The sequence below is a fragment of the Carica papaya genome, chromosome 4 (genome assembly GCF_054855325.1).
Source record: "Carica papaya isolate Zhongbai chromosome 4, ASM5485532v1, whole genome shotgun sequence".
Classification (NCBI taxonomy): domain Eukaryota; kingdom Viridiplantae; phylum Streptophyta; class Magnoliopsida; order Brassicales; family Caricaceae; genus Carica; species Carica papaya.
Window position 1 is genome coordinate 22,852,519 of NC_142312.1, and position 24,610 is coordinate 22,877,128.

General features: G+C 34.1%; 1 protein-coding gene across 2 annotated transcripts in view; it reads right to left on the bottom strand.

The window, feature by feature from the left end:
* Positions 1–24,610, bottom strand: part of LYK3 (protein kinase family protein / peptidoglycan-binding LysM domain-containing protein) — a 56,911-nt gene that overhangs the window by 8,205 nt on the left and 24,096 nt on the right. For both annotated transcript variants that reach the window (XM_088218176.1, XM_088218177.1), the window contains exons 7-9: positions 14,689–14,840; positions 14,496–14,593; positions 14,266–14,416 (exon numbers count right to left, since the gene is read on the bottom strand). In XM_088218176.1, coding sequence (XP_088074302.1) covers positions 14,266–14,416; positions 14,496–14,593; positions 14,689–14,840 — 401 coding nt within the window. The remainder of the gene's footprint in view (positions 1–14,265; positions 14,417–14,495; positions 14,594–14,688; positions 14,841–24,610) is intronic.

Below are 24,610 nucleotides of genomic sequence, written 5' to 3' on the forward strand. Positions count from 1 at the left end.
AGTCGCCACTCACGCGTGGATCTGGTCTAATCCGCTGCCCACTGCTGCCGTTGTTTCCTCACTCTCTGATCTGATCTATGATGAGGCTCCAATGCTGTTTAGGGTGATGATAAGGATAAATTTGGATAAATTAGTTCTAACTCAATCTATTGTGCTATTTTAGGGTTTGAAGGAAATCCTAAAATTAAAACCCAAAAATAGTTTTATTTTGATCTAATACCATGTTGATTTTAGGAAAAAAAATCAATAATTTTATTTCTTCCTTTCTAGATTGTTACAGTTAAGATATTTATAGAATTCTTATTCTACTGAAAAATAAATTATTATTTTATTAAATTTCTAATTATATGAGATTATTATTTTAATAGAATTCTAATTACACAATACCAAATAATAAATTAAAATAATTAAATAACAAAATATGCTACTCAACATTTCCAAAATCTAGGTTCGGTGAATTAAATGTCAAAGTTGGGTCCTGACAACTTAGTATCAAAGCAGCTCGATCTGACGAAATTCTTGCAAGCTTCATAGCCATGCTGAAAAATAAATGCAAAGTTACGACGTCCGAACCGCAGAAAATACAAACTTTTGAGGGAAATATATATGAGATAGATAATAAAATTTTGAACTTTAGATCCAAAATATATAAATCACAACAGCAAATCTGAACCATAGTGGACCAACGACTGACTATGTTTGTCAAACAGCTAGAAAGACTCACTGAAATCTTGCAAAACAACATGTGGATTGGTGAAACAACTCGCTCAGGTAAGTTCCTCCGCCTCTGCTTTAAATATTGCTAGAGGAATGTTACCGAACCCGATAACTAAAGAAATTGGGGTTGGTAGTTCGGATCAAAGTGGGAATCAAAATGGTAACCCTATCTCAAAAATTGAAATTTCTATTTTTGATGGGTAAAATTCTAGAACATGAATCAGAATATCCAACAAGTATTTCCATGTTTTCAACATCCCAGAAGAGAGAGTAAAATGGAAACAACCTCAATGTATCTTTGAGACAAGACAGAGATCTAGTTTCATGGGTTAGCAAATAATCCAAATATGTTTGAATAGGAAGTGTTCGAAGTGAAACTACATAGAAAGTTTGAAGGATTAGCTGAAGTTGATATTGCAAAGGAATTCAACAAATTGATTCAGGAAGATATTGTCCTCCAGTATCAAGGAAAATTTGAAGAAGTGATGTCTCCATTATTAACAGAGAATCCTGAACTTTTTAAAAAATATTTCATCTCCAGTTTTACAAGTGGTCTGAATAATGAACTTCAACCGATGGTAAAGATGCACAGGTCGCGTACCTTAACTCAAGCATTTGAGTTGCTTTTATTGTAAGAACAATAAGTAGATGTCATCAACCGATACAATTAGTTGAAGCACTCTACAACTTCTTCTAAAGGTAGTGTTCCCATCATTGAAAATTCTTTTAAAATTCAAAATTTTCAAGAAACAACACTTTTGAGGAGTTCAAATCATACGGAATTGAGGAGAAACAATCTTTACTACAGATGTAGAGAAAAATACGCTCTAGGGCATTGGTGTAAAGAAAACTTAATCATGGCAATGGAAACATGTGAGAAAGAAGAAGAAAGTAAAAATGATCAACCTCCAAATGGCAAGCATAAGAATATGTAAAAGATCCAAAAGAGTCCTTCGGTAGCACAGTAAAATATATAAATACAGATATATATATATATAATATACCTATAATTATAATAAATAGTAACAATATTTTTGAACACCAAAAGTTGGAAGCCGAATCTCAACCTTGGGGACAAGGTTGATATCCAAGTGGAGAGAATTGTCAAATCCCAGAAAGATTAGAAAATATATGTATATATATATGGCTGGAAAAATGGGTGCATGAAGAGGATTGTGGAACTAGGCATAAAGGATCTTGGCTAACCCTAAAAATTGAGTTTCGCTAAACCACTCCTTCATTCAAGTGAACTGCCCAACTCTCTCTAAACTGTTTCTTCTTCACACAGTCGATTGTTCATCTTCATCCTCCATGTGATGCGATCGACGGGAAGAAAAGGCTCCTCTGAATGACAGCTCCCGACGCATAATAACGATTGACAATTCGAAAAGACGATTCATGTACTATTTCATATCTATAAATAATAGATTGTAAATCAAAATCAGTATCTTGTAATCTTTTAGAAATAAATCTCAATTATTCTTTTTTTCCTTTCTGTATTCTTCATCTTTATTCTCTCTCTCTCTATATCTGTCTATCTCTCTTATCCTCTCTCTAACAGCTTCTTTCTCTATCTATAGTGTCTTTCTCTCTCCAAAACATTCTCTCTCACATTTTGTATTCTCTCTCAAAAATATTCTCACATTCTCTCTCTACAAGACTCTTCTCTCTTTCCAGAAATCTTAATTTCTTTTCTGAAATTTTCAATTCTGCCCCACACTTCCTTAATTCTAAATTTTACCTCAATCTTTCAAATATCTCAAAATTACTCCCAAATATTTAGACTTTCATTTCTGTCCTTACTATTTCTTTAATTTTCAAATTATCTTCCATATTTACTTAAACTTAATATTTTTCCAAAATCTGAGTTTGGTAAATTAAATGTCAAAGTCAGATCCTGATACAAGAAAATCCAAACCCATATAGAAAACTATTTAAATATCGATTCAAAAATTGATAAGATCTCCCAAGTCCTCATAAGAATAAATAGTATAACTTTAAACTAAAAAAAAAAATTAAGGTTTGGAACCATTTATTTTGAAACTATCAAAGTTTGCGTTTGTACCTTCAAAGGCTCCCTTACTTCTTTCTTTCCAAATCACTAAAATGTAGCCAAAGATATGAGCCTTGGGAGCACTTATCTTGATACATTTCTCTCTAAGCCCGAATCTCATCTCTCACTAAACATGTGATCACCCGGCTTACTCCCAAAAGACTATATGCTAGAGTGCAAAGTCGATATACAAACAGGTGCCACAGCAGAATGTGATTGAAGGATTCCACATCTCCCTTACCTAAGTGAACCCATTTACCAAAACTATCCTCTCTTTATCAGTATGTCCAGGGTTAAGATCCGTTCTCTCGCTGCTTTCCATGCGAAACAAGCCACCCTTGCCGATGCATTTATCTTCCAAGTTTGTCTCGAACCAATCTCCTCATAAGTTCCCATGCTCCTAACTAAGTGAAAATAGAAAGACTTCACAGAGAAATCCTCTGAGTTTAGACTCCAAATCTGTTCATCTTCAGCCTCATTGGAAGACTCTTGGGTAGATATTGGAAAAGCTTTTCATACTCAACAATCTCCAGCTTGTTAAGATTTCTTGTCAAATCAATAATCTCCATAAAGAATCCTTAACCATGGCGCTACTATAACGAGTGACAGCAAAGACCAACGGAAATTGTTACCTAAGTGCCCCTCCTTCAAGGACTAAAGTCACACTAATCATGCCAAAAACTCCCCTCTTTGTAATTCTTCAATCCCACATCGAAAAGATATATGAGCTTTATACACTACTAATAACTTGAATTTGAGACTTTAAGAGTCAATGATTTGGGTTTAAACTGTTGTTGGACTTGTGGTGCTTATCTATGAAGTTTTACTCTTGATAAGAATTTCATGCTAAGTAGAATAGTATATTATTTAGATTTCTAATAATATAATTATATCCTATAATTAGAGTTCAAATAGAATAAGAATAACCAGTCTATATATATCTTCTAAATGTAAACAAAACATAAGTAATAAAAATTAAAAATTTATTTTCTCCAAAAAACTTCATGATATCAGAGGCAAATAAAATTATTTTAGGAATCTAATTTTAGAATTCTTTCCAAACCTTAAAATAGCACAATATGCTGGGTCGGTACCTTTTTATCCAGATATACTCTCATCACCACCCAAAACGGATTTGAACCCGTCGATGTGTTCTATAGTATTTACGGTGATTTTAAGCGGCAGTGGAGATGCTGGTAAAAAGGTGTAGCCGCACTCTAGAAGCGCTGGTAAAAAGTGCAGACACACTCTGTAAGCGCTGGTAAAAAGTGCAAACGCACTCTGTAAGCGTTGGTTAGAAGTGCAGCCGCACTCTAGAAGCATTGGTAAAAAGCTATAGCCGCACATTCATAAACACTAAAAAGGTACAACAGCACACTGGAGGCGACGGTAAAAAACTGCAACCACACATCCTCACGTGCCGGTAAAAAGTGTTGCACATCCCAAGCACCAGTAAAAAAGGTGCAGCCGCACATCCGGAGACGCTAGTAAAAAGTTAAAGCCGCACATCCACAGGCACTAGTAAAAAATTACAGCCGCACATCAACAGATGTCGGTAAAAAAGAACATACCATTACCTTTTTCTGCGCATGTTGAGAGATCTGTCCGGAGAAGACGAGCCAAGCCAACTTTGAGCCATTTTAGAGCCGAGTCTGAGCCGTTTTTCCAAGTTTTTTTTGTCCTCTTTTGGCTTATTGGTGCAAATAGGACATCTGTTATTCATTACTGGGTATTTTTTCTTCTTATTTTTAATATTCTAAAATGACATAAACAAAAAAGATAAGTGTTACTAGCTTTAATAATTCTTCATTTCAAATCAGTCCCGTAAAACTTGATGAGACTGATTATCTTATTTGGTTGAGATCTTATTTATTGTTCATCAAATGTAAAGGATTGCAGGGTTACATTACTGGTAAGGTGAAAAAACCAGATGCTGGTAGTTTAGAATATAATAGATGGGACTCTGAGAGCTCATTGGTAATGTCATAACTCATAAATTCCATGCAACTTCATATTGTCAGAACATATCTGTTGCTTAACACTACTGAAAAAATATGGAATGCAACATCTCTTACATATTCACAGATGGGTAATGATGTCCAGATTTATGAACTTTAGAATAAAGTTCATGGCACAAAATAAGGAGAGATGACTATTTCTCAATATTTTTCTAAATTAAATGGATTATGGCAGAAGTTAGATTACTATCAAGATTTTTAAGCAGATTATTCTGCAGATGCAGTTAAATTTCAGAAATTGATAGAAAAAGAACGAATTTATAATCTTTTAACTGGTGTGAACAACGAATATGATCAAATACGGGTCCAAGTACTTGATAATAATCCATTTCCTCCATTAGAACAAACTTATATTTATGTTCAGCAAGAAGAGAGTAGAAGAAATGTCATGCTTCACATTAGACTAGTTGAAAAGGCTGGATTAGTTGCTCAGTCTTATCAATCCAGAGATATATGAAAGTGTGACTATTGTGGCAAGCCAAGACACACTAGAAAAACTTGTTGGAAGTTGTATGAAAGACCAATTAGAGGTCAGGGAGAAAGAAAAGGTGGAACCACAAGAGCTCAAGCAAATTTTGTTGAGGTTAGGAAAACACCTGGTTCACCATCAGTTGGAGCATTTTTCATAAAAGAAATTTAAAATTTGAAGCGTCTTTTGAGTCAATTTAACTTTTCATCAACTGTTGGCATATCAAATATGGTAAAATCGGTATTGTTCATCCTATTTCCACTCCTGATAATTTGATCATAAACTCTGGAGCTAACAAACACATGACAAGCTATTATAAAGAATTCTTAACCTATTCTTTTTGTACTGAAGAGAATAATGTCGTATAGCAGATGGGTCATACACCCCCGTGTCGAGAACATGTTCCATTAATTCTACTCCTATTATTATACTGTCTTCAGTTTTTCATGTGTCTACTTTTTCTGACAATCTTTTATTTATTATTGCCATAACTAGAGATCTCACTGTAAAATTGAATTTTTTCTTGATCATTGCATCTTTCATGATCTTCAAACCGAGAAAAGGACTGACACTGGTAGACTACAAGATGGCTTATATGTCTTGAATAGACATCCGACTTTAATTGGAAATCAAGCAACTATTAGAAATAAAAAAGTCAATATGGATATACTATAATGGTACCGACGATTGAGACATCCTTCATTTTTTGTTTTAAAAAAATTATATTCTAAATTATTTAAAAGAATTTCTATGGAGTTTTTGTTTTGTGATGCATGCGAACTTGCTAAATATAAGAGAAGCTTTTATTATTTAAGTAATAATAGAAGTATTAATTTTTTTATAACTATTCACTTTGATGTGTGGGGACCTACTCAGAATACTTCTCTTTCTAGTTATAGATGATTTGTTACTTTTATTGACTGTTGTACTAGATTAGCATGGATTTATCTGTTAAAAACAAAAGTAATGTATTTTCATATTTTCAATCTTTCTACAAACTGATATGTATACAATATGGTGCTAAAGTTAAGATTTTGCGAACTGACAATGGTACAGAATATATGAATAGTGAGTTTCGTGCCTACTTGAAGTCAAATTAGATAATTCATCAAAAAGTTGTGCTTACACCAGTGAACAAAATGGGGTTGCTGAAAAAAAATAGACACATATTAGAAGTAATTCGGTTACTAATGTTCACAATGAATCTAACAAAGAGTTACTGGGGAGATGCAGTTCTCTCAGCTGTCTATCTTATCAATAGAATGTCTTTACAAATTCTGAATTTTAAAAGTCTTATGGAGGTTTTGCAAGACAAAAATTCCTACATTGTTCCCCCAAAAGTGTTTGGATGTGTGTATTTTGTTCTTATTAGAAATGTGGATAAGCCAGAACCTAGAATTCTTAAGTGTGTATTTGTTGGATATTCTTCTATTCAAAAATGGTACAAACGTTATCATCTACCATTTAAAAAATATTTTGTAACTATGGATGTTACCTTTAGAGAGAATGAGTTTTACTTCAACTTAAACCCAACAACTCTTCAGGGGGAGAATGAAAAGGAAGAAGTGATAACTAATTGAGTAATGATTGAGAATCATATTCACGGGGAGAATTTTATTATAGAAAGTCTAAGTCAAGAAGATAATGTTGGATGTCTAGATAAACTAGACTTGAAAATGTATTCAATGAGAGATAATTCTGAAAAAGCTGTCATACATTGTCCCAAGTCAAGAATCTTCTCTGATTCCAGAAGATACTGGTGAGTTATCTTTTTCTTGTGATTTATCATATAAACTTGTGATTTATTATATAAACCTATTGTTATTAAAAAGTGAATGAGAACTTGCACTAAGCACCTTATATCAAACTTTGTTTCCTATGACTCTTTATTTCCCTCCTATAGAACTTTTGTCTTATCTGTTTCCTTTATGTCTATTCCACAGGATTGGAGAGAAGCTCTAGGAGATCCCAAGTGGAAGAAAGTCATGATTGAAGAAATAAGAGCATTAACAAAGAATGAAACATGGAAACTTGTTTCACCTCCACAGGGAAAGAAGACAGTTAGTTGTAAATGGGCATTCACTATAAAACACAAAGAAGACAGATCGATCGAAAGGTACAAAACTAGATTGGTGGCTAAAGAATTTACTCATACTTATGGGATTGACTATTAGGAAACATTTATACCTGTTGTGAAGATGAAGATAATTAAAATACTTTTGTCTTGCGCTGCTAACCTTGATTCGGATTTACAGCAGTTTGATGGAAAAAATGCATTCCTCCATGGAAACTTAGAGAAAGAAGTGTACATAAAAATTTCATCTGAATTTGAAGATGAGAGGACGTAAAGAAAAGTTTGCCAATTAAAAAATGCCTTATATGGATTGAAGAAGTCTCCAAGAGCATGGTTTGAATGGATTGAAGAAGACAGTTAGCTGCAAATGGGTATTCACCGTAAAACACAAAGAAGACGAATTGACCGAAATGTACAAAACTAGACTGATGGTTAAAGGATTTATTTAGACCTATGGGATTGACTATCAGGAAACATTTGCACCTGTTGCGAAGATGAAGACAATTAGAATACTTTTGTCTTGCGCAGCTAACCTTGATTGGGATCTATAGCAGTTTGATGGAAAAAATGCATTTCTCCATGGAGACTTAGAGGAAGAGGTGTACATGAAAATTTTACCTAAATTCGAAGATGAGAGGACGCAAGGAAAAGTTTGCCAATTAAAAAAGACTTTATATGGATTGAATAAGTCTCCAAGAGCATGGTTTGAATGGATCGAAGACAGTTAGCTACAAATGGGTATTCACCATAAAATACAAAAAAGACGGATCGATCGAAAAGTACAAAGCTAGATTAGTAGCTAAAAAATTTATTTAGACCTGTGAGATTAACTATCAAGAGACATTTGCACATGTTGCAAAGATGAAGACAATTAAGATACTTTTGTCTTGCGCGGCTAACCTTGATTGGGATCTACAACAATTTGATGGAAAAAATGTATTCCTCCATGGAGACTTAGAGGAAAAGGTGTACATGAAAATTTCACCTGAATTTGAAGATGAGAGGACGTAATGAAAAGTTTGCCAATTAAAAAAGACCTTATATGAATTGAAGAAGTCTTCAAGAGCATAGTTTGAATGGTTTAGAAGAATTATGATTTCTCTTAAATATCAACAAAACAATGCAGATCATACTTTATTTATCAAACATTGTGAGGTTAACGTCACTCTTCTCATTATTTATGTGGATGATATTGTGGTGATTGGAGACGATACAAAGGAGATGGCTCGGTTGAAAGAACTTCTTACTCAAGAGTTTGAAATAAAAAATTTAGGAAAATTGCAATACATTTTGGGAATTGAAATTATCAAATCCAATAAAGAGATCTTCATTTCTCAAAAGAAGTATATCTTAAACTTATCAGAAGAGACTGGTATAATGAGTTGCAAGCGGGCATAATCACCCATTGAGAGCAACCACAAATTACAAGCAGGTAGTGGTACATCAATTGACTTGAGAAAATACCAGAAACTAGTTGGAAGACTCATTTATCTCTCACATACTATACCTGATATAGCATGTGCAGTTAGTCTTGTGAGTCAGTACATGCATGATTCTCGTGAGACTTATTTACATATTCTCTTCCGCATGTTATGATACTTGAAGTTTACACCAGGAAAAAATCTGCTCTTTTCTAAGCATGGTCACCTTAAAATAAAAACATTTGCAGATTACTGCACACTTGTAGGAGACAACTTAGTCACATGGAAAAGTAAGAAACAAAATGTGGTTGCTCACTCCAGTGCTGAGGCAGAATATGGACCAATAGCCCAAGGAGTATGTGAAGTACTATGATTGTAAAAGCTAATGAGGGAGTTGAAACTACTTAAAGATGAGAAACTATCCCTATTTTATGACAATAAAGCAGCAATTAACATTACTCATAATCGAGTTCAACATGACAGAACAAAACACATTGAGATTGATCGACACTTCATAAAAGAGAAGATGATTTATGGCTCTCTATGCTTATATCATATATCTTCGGACGAACAGGTGGCTGATATTTTCACTAAAGGACTACGCAACAAATCTCTTCAGAACCTAATTTGCAAGTTGGGCATGTGTGATATCTTTGCGCCAATTTGAGGGGGAGTGTTGATAAAGATTTCATGTTAAGTAGAATACTATATTATTTAGAGTTCTAATAGTATAATTATATCTTATAATTAGAGTTCAAATAAAATAAGGATAATCAATCTATATATATCTTTTAAATGTAAACAAAACATAAGTAATAAAAATTAAAAATTTATTTTCTCCAAAAAACTTCACTTACAAATGGTATAAGAGCATGTCTCAGCTTGGTAACTCCGAGCTAGTGCGGTTTAAGATCTTATGAATCTTTGGATTGTAATTTATAATTGTGATATGTGCACCTAGTAAGGATGCTGAAGATTTGAGATAAAGTCACACATGACTAATAACTTGAGTTTGAGTTTTTAAAAGTCAGTGGTTGGTCCAAAAGATTGTTTGGCTTATTTTGTTTGAGCCCAGGGCGCTACACTCTCTCCCTTCCTCACCTTTCACTTAATATATTGTTGAAAATCCCCTCTCCCCTTGCAAATTCTCTTCCGTATCCTTACATCATATGGGTAATTATGCATTCTTCTGTACCAAGCTCTTATCTTCCTTTTTGAATTTATTCACAATTGCTCTCCTCCATAAACTATCATGCTCCTTCATAAGCCTGCATAGCCACTTCCTTGAAGAGCCTTGTTTAACTTAGTGAACAATCTCATTTCCAAACCACAATTCTAAAGAGGTTGTTTCACCATATTCCAGCGCATAAGGTAAAACTTATTTTTCTCGTCAGTATCTACCTAGAGAAACCTACATTGAGTGTTTTTTAATCTTCTTCCACACAAACTGTGACTATTAGCTTTTAACACATAACATATGGGGATAATGATCAAACTGCTTTCAATGAATGACAATCTTTAGTAGGCAATAGATTTCTCCTCTAACCTGACAAGTGAGATTCAAATCTCTCAATAGTGGGATCCCAAATTGATAATCTTTATACTTGGCCACCAACAATAAATCCAGGTATTTAATTAGGTGAGTTTTTTACATCCCAAGATACTAACAAAAGAGCATGTGTCCCTACTACCACCCAACTACACTAACTCTAACTTTATTAAGTTAATGTTGAGATCGGATATTACTTAGAAACTTAGTAACACACATCTATCATTGACGAGGGATATGGGATCTGGGACAGAAAATAGTAATATATCATCTAAAAGAAATACATGTATCACTTTTACTACCCCTTAGCTTTGTCCAACCTTTGAATAGCTCAAGATCTCTTGCCCTTCTTAACAGTTTATTGAACGCCCACATTAAAATTATAAAAGTAGAAGGGATAAGGGATCATCTTGTGTTAAACCCTTGGAGGCCTTAAAGAAAGGCAATGAGCCCTCATTCACCATTGTTGCAAAAAGAGGAGGAAGGAATACAGGTCTTCATCCATAGGCACCATTTTTCTCCAAATTCCATTTTATTCAGTATGCAAAATAGAAAATTCCAAGCCATATAATCATACACTTTCTCCATATCAAGTTTATATAGTATCCTACAATAAGTTATCAACCACTTTATTAACAATCAAAGTTGCATCCATAATCTGTCTCCCTTTGACAAAGGCATCTTGACATCCCCCACCACCCTTCCTACCACCTTTATCAACCTTCTAGCTAAAGCATTTGTAGTAAGTTTATAGATATATCCCACAAGACTTATTAGGTCAGAAGTCCTTAATGATTGAGATCTCTCGACCTTGACCTATGTCTTTTTTAGTATTTTATTCAATGTCTTCATAACAATAATAAAAATATAGGAAGTACGGAATTACCTTACCTTAGACCCCTGGTGGCCTTGAAGAAAGATGATAGGTCCTCACTCGTCATTGTTGCAGAAGAGGGGGAAGAAATACAAGTCTTTAGGCATTATCTTTCTTCATAATTCATTTAATTCAATCTAGAAAACAAAAAACTCTAAGTCCCATATTCATACGCCTTCTCCATGTGAAGCTTGCATAGCACCCCATTCACACTCTAATTCAATAAGCTATCAACTTTCTCATTCGTGATTAGAGCAGCATCCATAATCCATTTCCCTCCAACAAATGCATCTTAACGTTTTCCCACCACTCTTCCTACTACCTTTATTAGCTTCTAACTAAAATTTTGCAATAGATTTGTAGACACATCCCACAAGACTAATTGTCCTGATGTCTTTAATGATTGAGACCCCTCAACCTTTCGAATAACCACAAAAAATATAGAATTGAAGCTCTTCACAAAAAACAGTGGAATTCTTTAAATAATTCAATTAAATCCTCTTTTAATGTTCTCCAAAACTACTGAAGAAATCAAATATTTAATCCATCCAAACCCAAGGTCTTATCGCCCTTATAGCTCATAAGACCTTCATGGATCTCTTCCTCCAAGAACTCATGTTTTAAGAACACTCAGTCCTGCTCACCCTCTTGCTGAAATATAGCTCTAGAATAGGTCCAAAAGAAGTATCCTCAGTTTACAATCATTCTGTTGACTACCATAATTTATTATTTAGTATTATATAATTAAGATTTTATGAGAATAATAATCTCATACAATTAAAAATTTAGTATAATAAGAATTTTTCTATCAATAGGATACGAATTCTATAAATACTCCAAGTATAACAACATTAAAAGTGAAAAATAAATTTTTTTTAATTCAAAAATCAACACAGTATCAGAGGCAAATAAAACTATTTTAACCTTTTAATTTCAGGGTTTCCTTCAAACTCTAAAATAACACAATAGACTAGGTTAGTACTCATTTATCCAAATCTACCCTTATCTCCACCGTAAACAGCATCGAAGCCTTAGCACAGATCAAATCAAAGAGAAAGGAAACAGCAACGGCGGTTGGCGGATCAGAGTAGATCTGCGCGTGAGTGGCAAGCAGCCAGCGAGGTATAGCATGCGAACGACCTATCTGGGCAGATATGGGTCAGTGAACGGCCCATGTGTGTTGATCAGCAGCCAGCTCTTCTTGATCTGCGTGAAGGAACGCAAATCGCGATGTGAGAAGAAAATTCGATCGGCGAAACTAGATTGGAGGCCGCGTAACCTTTTTTCGGTTAGGTCTGTGTAGGTTGAAGGCTGAAAAATCGGAGAAAGAACGCGCGAACAACCTAAGAAGACGAACCACGCGCGGCCGTTCAATTGGGATCTACAATAGTTTGATGTAAAAAAATGCATTCCTCCATATAAACTTAGAGAAAGAGATATACATAAAAATTCCACCTGTATTTAAAGATGAGAGGACAGAAAAAAAAGTTTGCAAATTAAAAAATGCCTTATACAGATTGAAGTAGTCTCCAAAAGCATGATTTAAGAGATTTAGAAGAGTTATGATCTCTTTTCGATATCAACAAAGCAAAATTGATCATATCCTGTTTATCAAACATCATGAGGGTAAGATCACTCTTATCATTGTTTATGTACATGATATTGTGATTACTGAAGATGATACAGAGGAGAAGGTTCAACTAAAGAAATTTCTTATTCAAGAGTTTGAAATAAATGATTTAAAAAAATTACAATACTTCTTGACAATTGAAGTTGTCAGATCTAAATAAAGAGATCTTCATTTTTTTAAAAAAGTATATCCTATACTTACTAGAAGATACTGGTATAATGGGTCGCAAACCACCAGAATTACCCATTAAAAGCAATCACAAACTACAAGCAGATAGTGGTACATCAGACAACTTAGGAAAATATCAGAGATTAATTGGACGACTCATTTATCTCTCACATACTATACCTGATATAGTATATGCAGTTAGTCTAGTGAGTCAGTACATGCATGACTCTCGTGAGACTCTGGTAATTGCGTGCGGTGGTATTTTCGACAGCGGTGCGTGGCGGTTTCATGCAGTGGCGCGTGGTGGTCTAGTGACTAAGCGTCCGTCAGCGTGTGGTGATGCATGAGCTAGTGTGGTACTCCAATGGAGCCCGAGCCATTTTAGAGCCAATTCTAAGCCGTTTTAGAGTCGAGACCAAGCTATTGTGGACCTGCCCGAGCCGTTTTGATGCCGAACCAAACTGTTTTGAGTCAAGCTGAGCCGAGCTGCTGTCTGACATATCTTATTTCAATTTGCAGCACTTTTTTTGGCATCCTTTGTCACTGGTAAACCGCAAGACGACTCTTCAGAGCTTAGTCCGCAAATTGGGTATGTGTGATATTTCTACACCAACTTAGGAGCGGGGTGTTGATTACTATATTTTATTATTTAATTATTTTAATTTATTATTTGATATTATATAATTAGGATTTATAAAAATAATAATTTTATATAATTAAAAATCTACTAAAATAAGAATTTTTTTATCAATAGGGTAGGAATTCTATAGATACTACAAGTGTAACAACATTAAGGGTAAAAAATAATTTTTTTTTTTCCAAAATCAACACATTCGAAGAAGGATTTAACCCCTTCCCTCAAGGTATCTTTGTCATTCATCACGTAGTCATGAATTTTCAATTCTTCCATGTAGTTTATTCTTATGTAATGATTTGTCATGTCATAAAAGAACTTGGTGTTTCTATCCTCCTGTTTTATCTATTTGACTCTTGATTTATTTCTCTAAGTAATCTCCTCCATCTGAATCATACTTTCCAACTTGAGATATATTCTTTCTTTTATTTTGGTCCTCTAAAGAAAACCTATTCTCCCCTTCACACTATCAAACCTCTTTAGTTTATTGAATAGACTTTTACTTTTCTCGACCCTCCACCCAAATTCCTTACACTATTGTTTAATCTAAGTTAAATTACATGAACCTAATTCAAGAATTAGAGTAAAAGGAAAGATGTTGCACCAATCATGAACTTAATCATGATGTTCTCCTCAAATATGCACTGATATAACTTACAAGAGATGCCAGTGAACGCCTTTCAAGATTTTTGGTCATTCCCACTCCTTCTGTTCGAATTATTGCCTCCTTTCCAGATATAATCTCAAAAAGGACAACACCAAATGCATAAACATCACTTTTGGTGGTTGCGTGGCCATCGCTTAAGTACCTATGAAATATCAAAATGGAAGCAATTAGGAAGTCAAGTCAGGATCATAATAATCAAATAAAAGAGTTAGATTACATACTCTGGTGCTAAATAACCAAATGTACCAACAACTTTGGTCGTTGTAGCTTCTCCATCACAAGTTTTCCCAACAAGTTTTGCCAAACCAAAATCTGAAATCTGAAAGCAGAAGAAAGATGTTTTCGAAACATACACTAATTTAAAGTAAAATATAACACAAAATCAATTTAGACATATTACTAAAATCTTATAACCTTTGCCCTGAAGGAACCATCGAGCAAGATGTTGCTTGTCTTGATATCACGATGAACATAATGAGTTTTAGTGTGTTCATGGATGTATTCCAGACCCCTTGCAGCATCAAGTGCAATCTGAACTCTCATGATCCAAGAGAGTGATGTATGACCTTTAAATAAGTAAAGATTCCCAATGTTGTTACCACATGAATGCATGATTCACTAAAAGCAAGAATTGAAAAATTATGAGGATCAACAAGCAAGAAAAAAAACTATTAATCACAAAAAGATGAAATAGTTTTTTTTTATCTAGCAAGAATGGAGATCATGACTAGTAGAAGGTTACAAACATGTAAAGTACTCAATTATGATCCTATGTTGTTCAGATGTTGCCTAACAATCCAACAAGAAAAGGAAAAGCATGAGTGCAATACCCTAATTTTGTCCGTGTTAATTTTTCAGAATTTTTGAATAATAATAATTATTATTATTATTATTTCTATTATTATTTGTCTATTTATTTATTTACTTTGTTATCTAAACCTCTCTCCCATTTTGAAGTCTAAAAATCCAAACCTTTTTATACTCAACACAACAATTTTTTATACTCGAACCATGAACTTTCAAAATCTGAAACTCAAATTATTGATAGTATGTGACTTGAACTCTTATATAGGACTCAATGATCACAAATATTTTTTATTTGGGATTTAAGTACCACATATATAATTGAAAACTTAACAAGAATAAGAGAATGGAGGAAGAGAGATTTTTCTTCTATATTTCATACGAACCTTTGCACTATATATACTAGTGACATACATGGAGTGAGCTATATATGGTTATTAGAGCTCAAAGAGAATATTTGCATCGTAATGAGAGAGATAGTTCTAATACAAATGGAAAGTGAGGATTCTGGAGTTGTAATTGTAAAAAAGCATTTGAATGAATCTATAAGGAGTGAAAACTAAATAAAAAATTCAGTCAAAATAAATATGATAGAATCTGCTCAAGATGCTAAAAAATAATCACACAAAAACACCAAAATTTTTAACGTAGAAAATCCCTTAAATGTGAAAGATAGGAACCACGGAACCTCTCCGGATCAAAATAAAAGAGCTCCACTATAAAAATTAGTGTTTACAGCAACTATAAGCAACCATAATAATGCTCAAACAAATTCTCAACAACAAGAGATAAACAAGAGAATAGAGAAATATCACCAAAATAGTTACTGTTCATACAAAACGGATGCGTTTTGATTGTTCAAATCTGATTTCTACCATTCAGATCATAGAACAACTTACCCCGAACATACTCACCAAATTTCAGCCTCATCAAACTACAAATGGGCTGTCCGATCATCGAAAAAAGTTATATTGGTCGGTACAGAGAAGAAAAACGTGAAAAGTAACTTTGAACTGAAAATATCAAAAATCTAACGTCCAAAATGAAGAACAACGAGTTTTCTAAATACTCACCAAATTTCAGTCTTATCCAAATGAAGATGACCATCTGATTATAGAAAGAACCAAAACACGTTGGATATAATTTTTTCAACAAAAATTCCCTTTTTGTTCTCTTTATTTTTTATGGTTGAAAACTTGTTTTTATACAGTTCCTTATGGTTAAAGTGGTATATTATAAAAACTCTAATAGCCCTAATGGATCAAAAATAAGTGGACTCAAAAAAGATTTGAACTTTCCACATAAGAGGGAACCCAAAACCCAACAATTCTCCCCCCTCCGAGTATCTGGAGTAGTTCGCCAAATCGGCAACCATTCAACATGCTTCAAATTTCACTCTTGGTAAAGCCTTTGTGCACATATCATAACCATTATCATCAGTATGTATCTTCTCAAGTTCAAGCTGCTTAGAATCCAAAACATCACGAATCCAATGATACCTCACATCAATGTGTTTGGATCTACCATGAAAAATAGGATTCTTACCAAGATGAATAGCACTCTAACTGTCACAAAATAAGACATATCTCTTTTGTGTAAAGCTCAGCTCATTCACAAACTTCTTCATCCAGAGCAATTCTTTACAAGCTTCAATCGCTGCAATAAACTCAGCTTTTGTAGTAGACAATGCGATGCATTTCTGCAACCTAAATTGTCATGTCACAGTTCTCCTTGCAAAAGTAATCAGATATCCAAAAATAGACTTTCTTGAATCTGTATCCCTTGCCATATCAAAATCTGTATAACCACTGAGAATAGGCTTCTCAATCCCAAAATACAACTTCAAACTAACAGTAGTACAAGAAATCTCAAAATCCACTTCACGGCATTCAAATGTTCTTTTCTTAGATTAAATATAAATCTACTAACAGTACCAACTGCATGAGTTACATCTAGTCTAGTACAAACCATAGCATACATCAAACTACCTATTGCAGATGCATAAGGAATTTTCTGCATGTCTTCTTTTTCTTACTGACTAAAAGGAGACTGTTTGACACTCAATCTGAAAGACATAGCAAGAGGTGTACTTACAAGTTCTGGCCATATTAAATCATTGCAGTACCTTCTCAATGTACTTTTCTTGAGATAGCCACAACTTCTTACATTTTCTATTGTGAGTGATTCTCATGCCAAGAATGTGCTTTATTGGCCCTAAATTTTTCATTGCAAAAGATTTGTTCAACTCTTTCTTCAAGCTATCAATTCTAAAAGAACTAGAACTCACAATGAGCATATTATCAACATATGATCAGAAGTAATCTTCTTGTACCCTTATTGAACCATAACTGACTCAAACTTCTTATACAATTGCCTAGGTGCTTGTTTCAACCCATATAAACTCTTTTTTAATTTACAGATATAATTTTCTTTTTCTTACACCACAAAACCTTCAGATTGTTTCATGTAGATTTCTTCTTCTAAGTCACCATGAAAGAATGCTGTTTTAACATCCATTTGTTCAACCTCTAAATCAAGACTAGCAACTAACCCCAAAATAACACGAATTGATGACATCTTGACCACTAATGAGAAAATCTCCTCAAAATCAACTCTCCTTTTCTGACCGAAGCCCTTGAGAACTAATCTGTCTTTGTATTATGGAGATGAGGAATTCTCTTCTTGCTCGACTTTATAGACCCACCTATTTTTCAAAGTTTTTCTATCTTTAAGAAGTTTAACCAATTCAAAAGTGTGATTATCAGTTAAAGATTGCATTTCATCTTTCATAGCTGCAATCCATTCTACCTTTAGCTCACTCTCAATTGCATCTTCATAACATCACGTTCTTCTTCATCTGTTAAGAGTATGTACTCATTAGGTGAATACCTAATAGAATGCGTTCGATCTCTAGTAAATCTCTTAAGTGGAACTTCAAGTTCCTCAACATGTGTCTCTTGTTGAACATCAACTGCCTCATATTTATGAGCACCAATCTCATCTGTATTATGATTGTCATTTTGCACATCATGATTCTAAACCTCAACTACATCAGGCATATGAGTTGTAGAAAATGGGTTTAAGTCAATCAAACCACTAATATGAGACTTAGATTTCTCTACCTTGTCAATATCTTCAATGGTCTAATCTTCTATAAAGATTACATCATGACTTCTGAAAAACTTTCTTTTGAACTTGGTCATAGCATCTGTAACCAAACTCATCTTGTCTATAACCAATGAAAATACACTGCCTAGTCTTGACATCTAACTTGGACCTCTCATCTTTAGGAATATGCACAAAATATTTGCAACCAAACACTCATAGGTATGCATAAAAAACATCTCTACCGTACTAGAATCTATTAGGAGCATCATTTCCCAATGCAACAGTAGGAGTTAGATTGATTACATGTGTGGCAGTATATAAAACTTCACCCCAAAAAGAGTTAGACAATTTAGCCTCTCAAAGCATGCATTTGACTCTTTCCATCAATGTTCTGTTCATCCTTTCTGCCACACCATTCAACTCAGAAGTTTTAGGAAGTGTTTTCTGATATTTGATACCCTATTCTCTACAATATGCATCAAAAGGCCCACAATACTCACCACCATTATTAGTGCGAATACATTTCAACTTCTTTCCAGTTTCTCTCTCAATAGAAGCTTGAAATTCTTTAAATGCACCAAGCACTTAATCTTTTGACTTTAAGGTGCGAATCCAAAGTCTACTTGAATGATCATCAATAAAAGTCACAAAATAAAATGCACCACCAAATGACTTATTCTTTAAAGGATCACAAACATCTGAATGTACCAGCTTAAACAAATCATTTTTCCTGGACGGAGAATGATGTTTGAAAGAAACCCTCTTTTGTTTCTCAGCCAAACAATGAGCACACCTGTCTAACTTTACAACTTTTAATCCTGAAAGCAAATTCCTTTTAGCTAGACAATCAAGTCCCTTCTCACTCATATGACTCAGTCTCTTCTGCCATAATTCTGAGGAGCTATCACCTTCAACTGCATTAACAAGATCTGTAGAGATTGAAGCTTGTAACCAATATAAACCCAAAGCCTTCTTTCTACTACCCACAACTAAAGAACCTTTGCTGAGTTTACATTGTCCATCATCAAAAGTGTTGCAATAGCCATCATCATCAAGCTTACTAGTGGAGATCAAATGCAATCTAATGTTTAGAGCATGTTTAACATTCTTGAGCTCTAACTCTATTTCACTTTGGGTCTCTAAACAAATAGTTCCAATGCCTATCACCTTTGATACTCTATCATTACCCTCTTCAAAACTCCAAAATCACTCGGAGTATAAGATGTGAAGAATTCATTCCTTGATGTAACATGAAAGTATGCACCACTGTCAAGAACCCTAACAGCGTCATCATAGGCTACATTGATTGTAATCTCTTAATAAACTATAGCCAAATCATCATCTAAACTGGTAGCGGCAACACCACCAGTATTGTTGTCATTTTCCTTCTTTTCTTACTTTCTTTTGTCTGCTTTGTTCTCTTTCTTCCACTTGTAACAATATTTCTTAACATGCCCTATTTTACCACAATGATGACATTCAAGGTTCTTGTATCTTAATTTTGATTTACTCCTGCTCTTACCTCTATTATGATCTTGACCCTTACTTTTACTTCTCCCTCTATTTTCAGTAACCAAGATTTCTGACTGTAAACTAGATGTCCCCTGACTTCTTCTTCTTATTTCTTTATTCAAAACGTCAGTCATTGTATACTGCATGGTTACAACACCATTAGGAGCAGAATTAGTCAAAGATATACGAAAGTTTTTCCATGACTCAAGAAGTGTAGTCAATAACCAAAGTTCAATAACATCCTCATCAAATTTGACACTCATGTCAGACAGTTGATCAAAGATACCTTAAAATTCACTTACATAATCAAGTATAGAACTACCTTCTCTATATTGTAAGCGTATAACTTATTTAAGCAAGAATAACTTATTGTTTCCAGTCTTTGAAGCATATAAAGTTTCAAGTTTTTCCCACAAAATTTTGACATTTGTTCCATTAGCAATATGATTCAACACATTATCTTCTACCCATTGTCAAATAAAACCACATACTTGTAAATTCTCAAATTCTTAATCTTCATCAGATTTAGACTCAGGTTTTTGAGAAGCAAACACAGGTAAATGCAACCTTTTCACAACAAGAAGATCCTTTATTTTTCATTTCCACTTGTAATAATATGTGTCATCCAAACAAATTATTTTACTCACATTCACCTCCATCATTTAAACAAGCAGAAACAAAATCCACAATCAACCAATGAATTAGTGAACCTGACTCTGATACTACTTGTAAAAAAGCATTTGAATAAATTTATGAGAAGTGAAAACTAAATAAAAAATTCAGTCAAAATAAATATGATAGAATCTACCTCAAGATGTTAAAAAATAATCACACAAAAACACCAAAATTTTTAACGTGGAAACCCCTTCAATGTGAAAGATAAAAACCACAGGATCTCTCCTGCTACAAGTAAAAGCGCTCCACTATAAAAATTAGTGTTTACAGCAATTACAAACAACCACAATAATTCTCAAACAAATTTTCAACAACAAATCAACCAAACAATAAGAGATAAATAAAGGAATGGAGAAATATCACCAAAGCAACTATTGTTCATGCAAAACGGATGCGTTCTGATTGTTCAAATCCGATCTCCACCTTTTAGATCAAAGAACAACATATCCCGAACATGCTCACCAAATTTCAGTCTCGTCAGAGCACAAATGACCGTCCGATCGTTGGAGAAAGTCAAATTGATCGGTGTAGAGAAGAAAAACGTGAAAAGTAACTTCAAACTGAAAATACTAAAACTTCAACCTTCCAAAATTGATCTCTACCGTTCAGAATGAAGAACAATAAGTCTTCTAAATACCTACCAATTTTAACCTGATCCGAATAAAGATGACTATCTAATCGTGGAAAAAACTGAAACACATTGGATGTAATTTTTTTAACAAAAATTCTCTTTTTGTTTTCTTTGTTTTTGGTGACTGAAAATTTGTTTTTATACAGTTTCTTAGAATTAAAGTAGCATACTATAAAAACTTTAATAGCCCTAATGGACCAAAGATAAATGGACTCAAAAAAAATTTGGGTTTTTTCACATAGGAGAGAACCCAAAACCCAACAGTAGTAAATATTATGGCATTGTAATTAGTTAATATTTTCCTTAAAGATAGTGCATTGAGGTCCTTCATGCCAATCTTATAGATCAATTTAATGATTTATTATTGTCGAGGGCTCTAGAAAATGCATCAACTAGTTGATCCCCATAAGTCATATGGTATATGTTTAGACTTTTTCTTTGATGAAATATCTCTCAATTTGATATGTTGAGTCTTGTCATGCTAAACAAAACTATGTGTAATATTAATTGGTTGTCATAATACAGTGTTAGACCATTTCTTACATCCTCAACATATGTAATAACTTATCCAACCAAAGAAGTTGACACACACCCTTTGTTATTATTTGTATTCTACTTCGACACTAGACTAGGTAACCATAGCCTACTTTTTACTTCTCCAGAGAACGAAGTACCCCTACAATAGTGCAATAGACAAATGTAGATCCTATTATCAAGACATCCCTTCCAATCTGCATCAATTGAGTCTTTCCACTTTAAGGAGACCATACTTGGAGAAGAGTAAACCTTCATTAGGAGCAAATTTTAAATATCTAAGAATGTGGTAAACTGCCTCGAGGTGTGATTCTCCAAGTTCATGCATATACTGGCTCACTATACTTAAGCATAGCTATATCTAGTATGGTATGATAAGTATAAAAGTCTTACAATTGGCTAATGATGCCTCCTAATTTTAATTGGTTTACCAATATTACTTTGAAACCTGTGACTGGTTTAAATGGGAGGGTCATCATTCTACAACTCAACATAGTATTTTCTTCAAGGAAATCTAGAATATTTTGCACTGGGAGATAAAAGCTTTGTTCCTCGTCTTGCTACCTTGATGAACCAAAATATTGTAGTTTGCTCAAATCTTTATCCCAAATTCGAGCTTAAGAACCATTTAACTTTGTCATATCTTTTGTATCATCTTCTATTATTACTATTTCATTAACATAAACAATGAGTATAGTGGTCTTACCATCACTTTATTTGAAGAATAAAGTATGATTAGCATTACTGTAGTGGTTTCCCAAATGAAGTCACTGTTGTACTAAAGTTGGTAAATTATACTTTCGGAGATTGCTTTAGACCATAGCATGTTTTTCTTCTAACTGCACACTTTACCCTCACTCCCCTTGACATCAAATCCAAAGAAAAATCTTCATATAGACTTCCTCATTTAAGTTTCCATGCAAAAAGGTATTCTTAACATCAGGGTGTTGCAAGTCCCCATAGTAATTAGCTGCATATGATTAGAGGATTCTTGTAGTATTCATTTTTGTGATTGGAGCAAACTTCTCTAGTGGTCAACCTCGTAACTTCGATAAAACCTTTTGCCATTAACTAGGCTATAAATTTGTTAATTGTTCCATCAAATTTAAGCTTTACAATAAACATCCACCAGCAGCTTACTGTTTCTTTTCCCAAGGAAGATTAACAAGTTCTCATGTAACTGTAGCAGAGAAAAATACTGTTTGAATCCCAAAATGTGACATCCATACTACCAAATAATTTTCTAATGAAAAGGTGATAGCATTTATAGCCTTTTCGTACAGCAGAATATCTGATAAAAATACAGTTGAGAGCTAGAGATTTTAATTTTCTCATGTTTCTCATATGGACAAAACAGACACACCCATAGATCTTACAAGGTGACAACGTAGGAATTGCTACTTCATAAAATTTCTAGGGTCTTTCAATACCCAATGTTCTTAAAGCCAATCAATTGATAAGATAGGTTGTTGTCAACATTTGATCCACCCTATAGAGCTTTAAAACCCTCATAAAGAACATGAGAGCTTTAGCAATCTCTAGTAAGTGTCTATTTTTTCTTTCAGCAACTCCATTATGAGCATTAGCATTGATATAACTAGTTTGGTATACTCTCCCATGGAGGTCAAGGTACATATAAAAGAAATCATTCATGTATTATGTGTCATGTATTATGTGTCATTGTGAGAGCAGAAAAGTTTGATTTTGGTAGTGAACTGAATAGATACCATCTCATAGAATGACTAAGAAAATACTTCATTTTTTGCATGTAAGACGCACCCATGTCATTTCAGTACAACAACTCTCTTTAGCATGACATTGTTTATCACACTGATTACAAGTAGATGATCTTTGTCCGACATACCTTGGTTGCTGGTCCTTGGCTGTTCAGGGTCTATCCCAGCAACCAAAGGGTGTCTATGCTAGTTGGATGATAATGTTTTCGTGACTCTATACAAGCTGAACATAGGAGTAGGCATGTTGTAGTGAAGGTAATGGATCTGGACCAAGAACTTGGACCTGAATCTGGTTATATTCTATATTAACACTAGCAAGAAAGTTATAGACCCATTCTTTTCCCAATTAATTTTTGAAATTTTGCTGCATCTAGAGGACAGGCGAGTTGAAAATCTTGGTAAGAATCTAATTCCTTCCATTGACCACTCAGCTCAACAAAATATTGGTTAAGAGTCATCTTACCTTGTTTCACAATTCATAAATTTGTTCATCAGTGCCGACTTGGGAGTATGTCTGAAATGCAACATTCAAAATTTTATGGCCACTATCAAGAAGCAAATAGTCACAAAAAATTTGTGGTTGCATTGAATTGATAAGCCAAGACATAACAAGTGAATTTCCACATTCCACTAGTTGAGCATAGGGTCTGTACCAGCTGGTTTGTATTTCTTGTACCGTACCTTTTATCCCAGGCTTGAATGAAGAATAAGCAAGATCTTCACCATGCAAGGTAACTGGTTCCTTCTAAATTTATTGGGCAATTTATAGAGAAGAATTTTTTTTAAAGGCTCAAACTTTCCAGCACTCACCTCATTATTTTTTGCCAAATGTTCTTTGTCCAAAAGAGAAAGATCAATAATAATTACACTTACTCACTAAAAGAAATATGTCCCCCTTCAGTGCGACTGCCTCTCTGTGTCTAAGATTCTGTGTGAAAGCTAGGCGTCACATGGCTGCCTTTCAGTATGTCAACTCCCTCTTCAAGGAGAAGGAATGTTGGCTTGAAATATTTCTTCTTGGGCTGCTGCAACAAGCATCGTCCAACAACTAATATCACCATGTTGTTTTCCAGACATCGACTCTTTTCGTCTGCATCTACAAGCAAATTCTCCAGCGCTGCAAAACATCCCGGCAATAGTTACCCACTTCTTTCTGCAAGGGAGCTCTCATAGGACAGCATAGCTCCAGTTATCTTTGATTCTCTCTTACCAAAACAGAAACCAAGCAAACGATTGAGTAAGACAATCGGTCTTTGTCTGCAATCCTCAACTTGGTTGTGTTAAGTCGTTGCTACTTTCTTACTAGATGCATGATTGAGCCAGACCGTTAGTCTCT